Source organism: Orycteropus afer, unplaced genomic scaffold (genome assembly GCF_000298275.1).
Source record: "Orycteropus afer afer isolate SDZICR_OR568_19922 unplaced genomic scaffold, OryAfe1.0 scaffold00527, whole genome shotgun sequence".
Lineage (NCBI taxonomy): Eukaryota > Metazoa > Chordata > Mammalia > Tubulidentata > Orycteropodidae > Orycteropus > Orycteropus afer.
Window position 1 is genome coordinate 101,419 of NW_006922114.1, and position 3,676 is coordinate 105,094.

The window sequence follows — 3,676 nt, forward strand, 5'->3', positions numbered from 1 at the left end:
CCCAGCCTTGAAGCCACCAGCAGTTCGGTGCCTAGCGCCCTCTGAGAATCCTGCAGGCTGAGTGCAATAAAACCAGGATGGCTGCAACCAGCACGAAATTAATCAGCTCACCTGCCGCCAACTGCTAAACTGGGAAATTCAATGGCACATCATAAAAGGAAGAGGGATTATTTCTTGCAAGGGATCAGTTCATTAAAACTATAGCTGAACTCTTCACCCTTGGATGATCTTCAAATTATTGCAAAGGAAACATTTCCAGCTGAGGTTGAAAGCAGCTGCTTCCAGAGTGCACCGGGCCCCAGTCGCAGTCCAACTGTGGGGCTCTGGGAGTGGACAGCCCAGTTCCGGAAATCTGGCTACACCCCAGCAGCCCACTGACTCCCGTGCTGACTCTGCCACGTGCCCTTGGGCCTTGGCGGCTCTCCCTTGAGGAGGGACTAGGGAGGTGCTGCTGGCCCCCGAAGCACGCATCCCTGCCAAGGCTTCTGCCCTCCATGGTGCAAAATTCAGTTCTTTGTGGCTCTGACCTCTGGGGAAAAAGCCAACATCTAGAGCAAATGTGCCAAAGCCTGTACCTCTAGCTGGCAGTTCCTCTTGGAGAGAGGAAGACATGTCAAGGGCTAGCAGTGCCACCAGGCTCACCATGCCTGAGACGCAGCAGTCCCAGCTCGGCCCTCTGTGCCGTCCCTCCCCCAAGAACAGCTCCAGGGAACCAGAGCACAGGTACCTGCACAGTGGGGAGGATCTGCACTTTTTATTGCGGTGCTCACAGTGAAGCTTCATTTCAGGCGGTAACATCACACACTGTCCCCTGGCCCGGGAGCCTGAGCGCACGTTCCTAGCGGCTGCACAGATGCCGGCCACATGTGCCCTCCCCCAAACGGAGCAGGTGCATGTCCCTGAGAGCCTCGTTTGTGGGGGTTCCCCGATGGGCCAGTGGTCTGGGGGCTTCAGGCTGGAGAGATGTGGCCGAAGCCAGGGGCCTTGATGCAGGGGATTTCATTCTTCCGGTAGAAGTCGGCCTGCACGTGGTTGGCGCGCCCGTGATCCCTGATCAGCGGCTCTACCGGCAGGTGGATGCGCCTCCCGTACATGGAGGAGGTCAGCACCCCAACGGGCCGCTCCCGCTCCTGGGGGGACACCACAGGGTGCGTCACACACGGTCCACCCCGCAGCCCCCAAGGGGAACCACCTGGGTGCCTGCACCAGAGCACACTCCAGCTGGCCACCCCGGTCTCCTCACACTTCAACGCCAGACCCTGGCCTCTGTTCCAAAAAGGCCAAAGCCGTGGAGTAGGCGCTGGCCTGCATGACCCACGTGTGTCTAACACACCTTCTTCCACAAGCTTTGCAGGGGCTGACGCTTGTGGGTTACCAGGCCTTTCTGTCAGGTCACTTCTGGGTGGCCTCGACCCTCCAAGCTGTTGGTCAGCAGGGGGCATGTTCCTGTTGACACCACCCCGGGACCCTCTCTCTGCTTGGTGCCCCCACTGCCAGCAGGTCGTTCTGAGGACGAGGCGAAGGTCCTGCGATGGGTTCGGATTTGGGACCCATGTCCCCCCCACCTCGTGCCCACCTCCTCCCGCCTTTCTGTCAGCTTGGTCCTCTCTCTCCCCAAACACAAAAGGTGCCTTCCAGACGGGGCCTGTCTGCTCGTCCTCTACTGCGGCCCCCTCTCCACAGCTGTCCAGTCTCCCCTGACCCCCTCTCCACACAGCTGCAGCACTCCCAGGCCTGCTCAGCCCTGACCCGTTAAAGGGCTTCCCTGGCCATGTCCAGTCAATTGCACGGCCTGGGCTTAAGCTCATGGTGTATGTGCCTGTCATTTCTCAGCCCCATGGGAACAGACGTTCTGGGAAGCCAGAGACGTGGCCTCACTCCCATTCATGCCCCATACCCCACAGAGGTGCTCAAAGCATCTGTTGAGTAAGTGGACATACGTCATGCTCTCACAGGGAGCCCTGGTAGTGCAGCGGTTAAGGGCTTGGCTGCACGCTGACAGGCTGGCAGTTCAAACCACCCATCAGCCCTGGAGAAAAGACTAGCGACCTGCTTCTGTGAACATTACGGCCTAGAAAACCCTGGGGGCGGTTCTGCTATGTGACGTGGGGACGGGGGGGAGGATATGAGTTGTGATCGATTCAATGGCACCGAACAACAAAAACAGTCACAATGCTAAAAAACCACACCTGCCATTGATTCCGACCCACGGCCACCCGTGTGCAGAGGCGAGCTTTGCTCTTCAGGGTTTTCAAAGCTGCGACCCTGTGGAGCAGGGCGCCAGGCCTTCTGAGGCGCCCTGGGGTGAGTTTGAACGCCAGCCTTTCAGCTCACAGCTCATCCCTTAACCATGTGCACCCTGGAATGCCTTGTTTTACCATCACTAAGCGCTAAATTCGGTACAACCAACGTGCACCATGCAAATAAGCACGGAGCAGTGTGGAGAACAGATGGCGAGAGCGCCGGTTTCCTCCAGGTCTTGGGAGCTGCCGGAGGCTGGACACCAGAAGCATGTGGCGAGGACCATAGGTCAGGCCCTTCTTGGTGGCCTGCTAGCACCGCGCGGCCTGCCTCCCTTACCTCCTCCTGCACGTGCAGCCCCATGCTTTTCGCATGCTCTCTGTCATCTCGGTGCGACTTCTGGTCATAATCCAGGCGCCTCTTGAAAACACAGTCGTAAAGGGAGACACATCCTGTCTGGGAATGAAAGAGAAGGAAGCAGTGGGCTGGGGAAGACCGAGCAGGAAGACCAAGCAGGGAAGCCCAATAACACGGGCCTGCCAGAGTGGGCGCACAGAGACCGCGGAGCAGCCCGGGCATTTGGTCGGATGGATACCCCACGGGGGGACACACCCTGAGCAGAGCTGGGAGCAGCCTGCCCAGCCGGCTGAGCAGGGAGCAGCCAGGCCCAGCAGGCCGAGCGGCGAGTGGCCAGCCCAGCCCAGCAGGCCGGGTCTCTGCAGGTGCTGAGCGAGGAGCATTAGGCCCAGCATGTCCTCCAAGCTTTTGTGTCTTTGCCTTGGCTCTTTTTAAGGCAGTTCCTCTCCAGTCAACTCTGACCCCTGGAGACCCCATGTGTGTCAGAGAAGAACTGCTCCCCATGGGTTTTCAATGGCTACTCTGTAAATGTTTTATTGCAGTTTGGGTGAAACTTGATGGAGCGAATCAGTTTCCCATCCAACAATCCATACACCTTTTCTTTCATGACATGACTTCTATCCCCTCAACTTCACAGCTCGGTTCCCACTTCGTCCCTGGGGCCCCAATGCCATTCACCCTTCTTCCCGCCTTCTGAGCTTCGTCTGGGTACATGGTGCCCAGGAGAAGGTGGGCCTCCTGTGGTTCATCTACTGGAAGGAGATAGCCACTCCTTTCTTCTGAGGTGCCTCTGAGTGGACTCGGACTTCTAATATTGTGCTTCATAAATGAGCTTGTTAACGGTTTGCATGACCCACAAACACCATCCCACCGATATAAACAGACACATGATACCTGTACAACTCTGTATCATTGTTGTTGTGGTTAGGTGCTGTCGAGTCAGCTCCAACCCATAGAGACCCTATGTACAACAGAACGAAACACTGCCCGGTCCCGCGCCAGCCTCACAATCCTTGTTATACCTGAGCCCATCGTTGTAGACACTGTGTCAATCCATCTCACTGAGGGTATCCCCCCC

General features: G+C 57.6%; 1 protein-coding gene across 1 annotated transcript in view; it reads right to left on the reverse strand.

Annotated features, from left to right (window-relative positions):
- Positions 1-950: 950 nt before the first annotated feature.
- The window catches only part of CUNH5orf49 (chromosome unknown C5orf49 homolog), a 12,424-nt gene continuing 9,698 nt past the window's right edge, over positions 951-3,676 (reverse strand). Inside the window, exons 2-3 of the mRNA XM_007955661.1 lie at positions 2,581-2,697; positions 951-1,130 (exon numbers count right to left, since the gene is read on the reverse strand). Coding sequence (XP_007953852.1) covers positions 951-1,130; positions 2,581-2,697 — 297 coding nt within the window. The remainder of the gene's footprint in view (positions 1,131-2,580; positions 2,698-3,676) is intronic.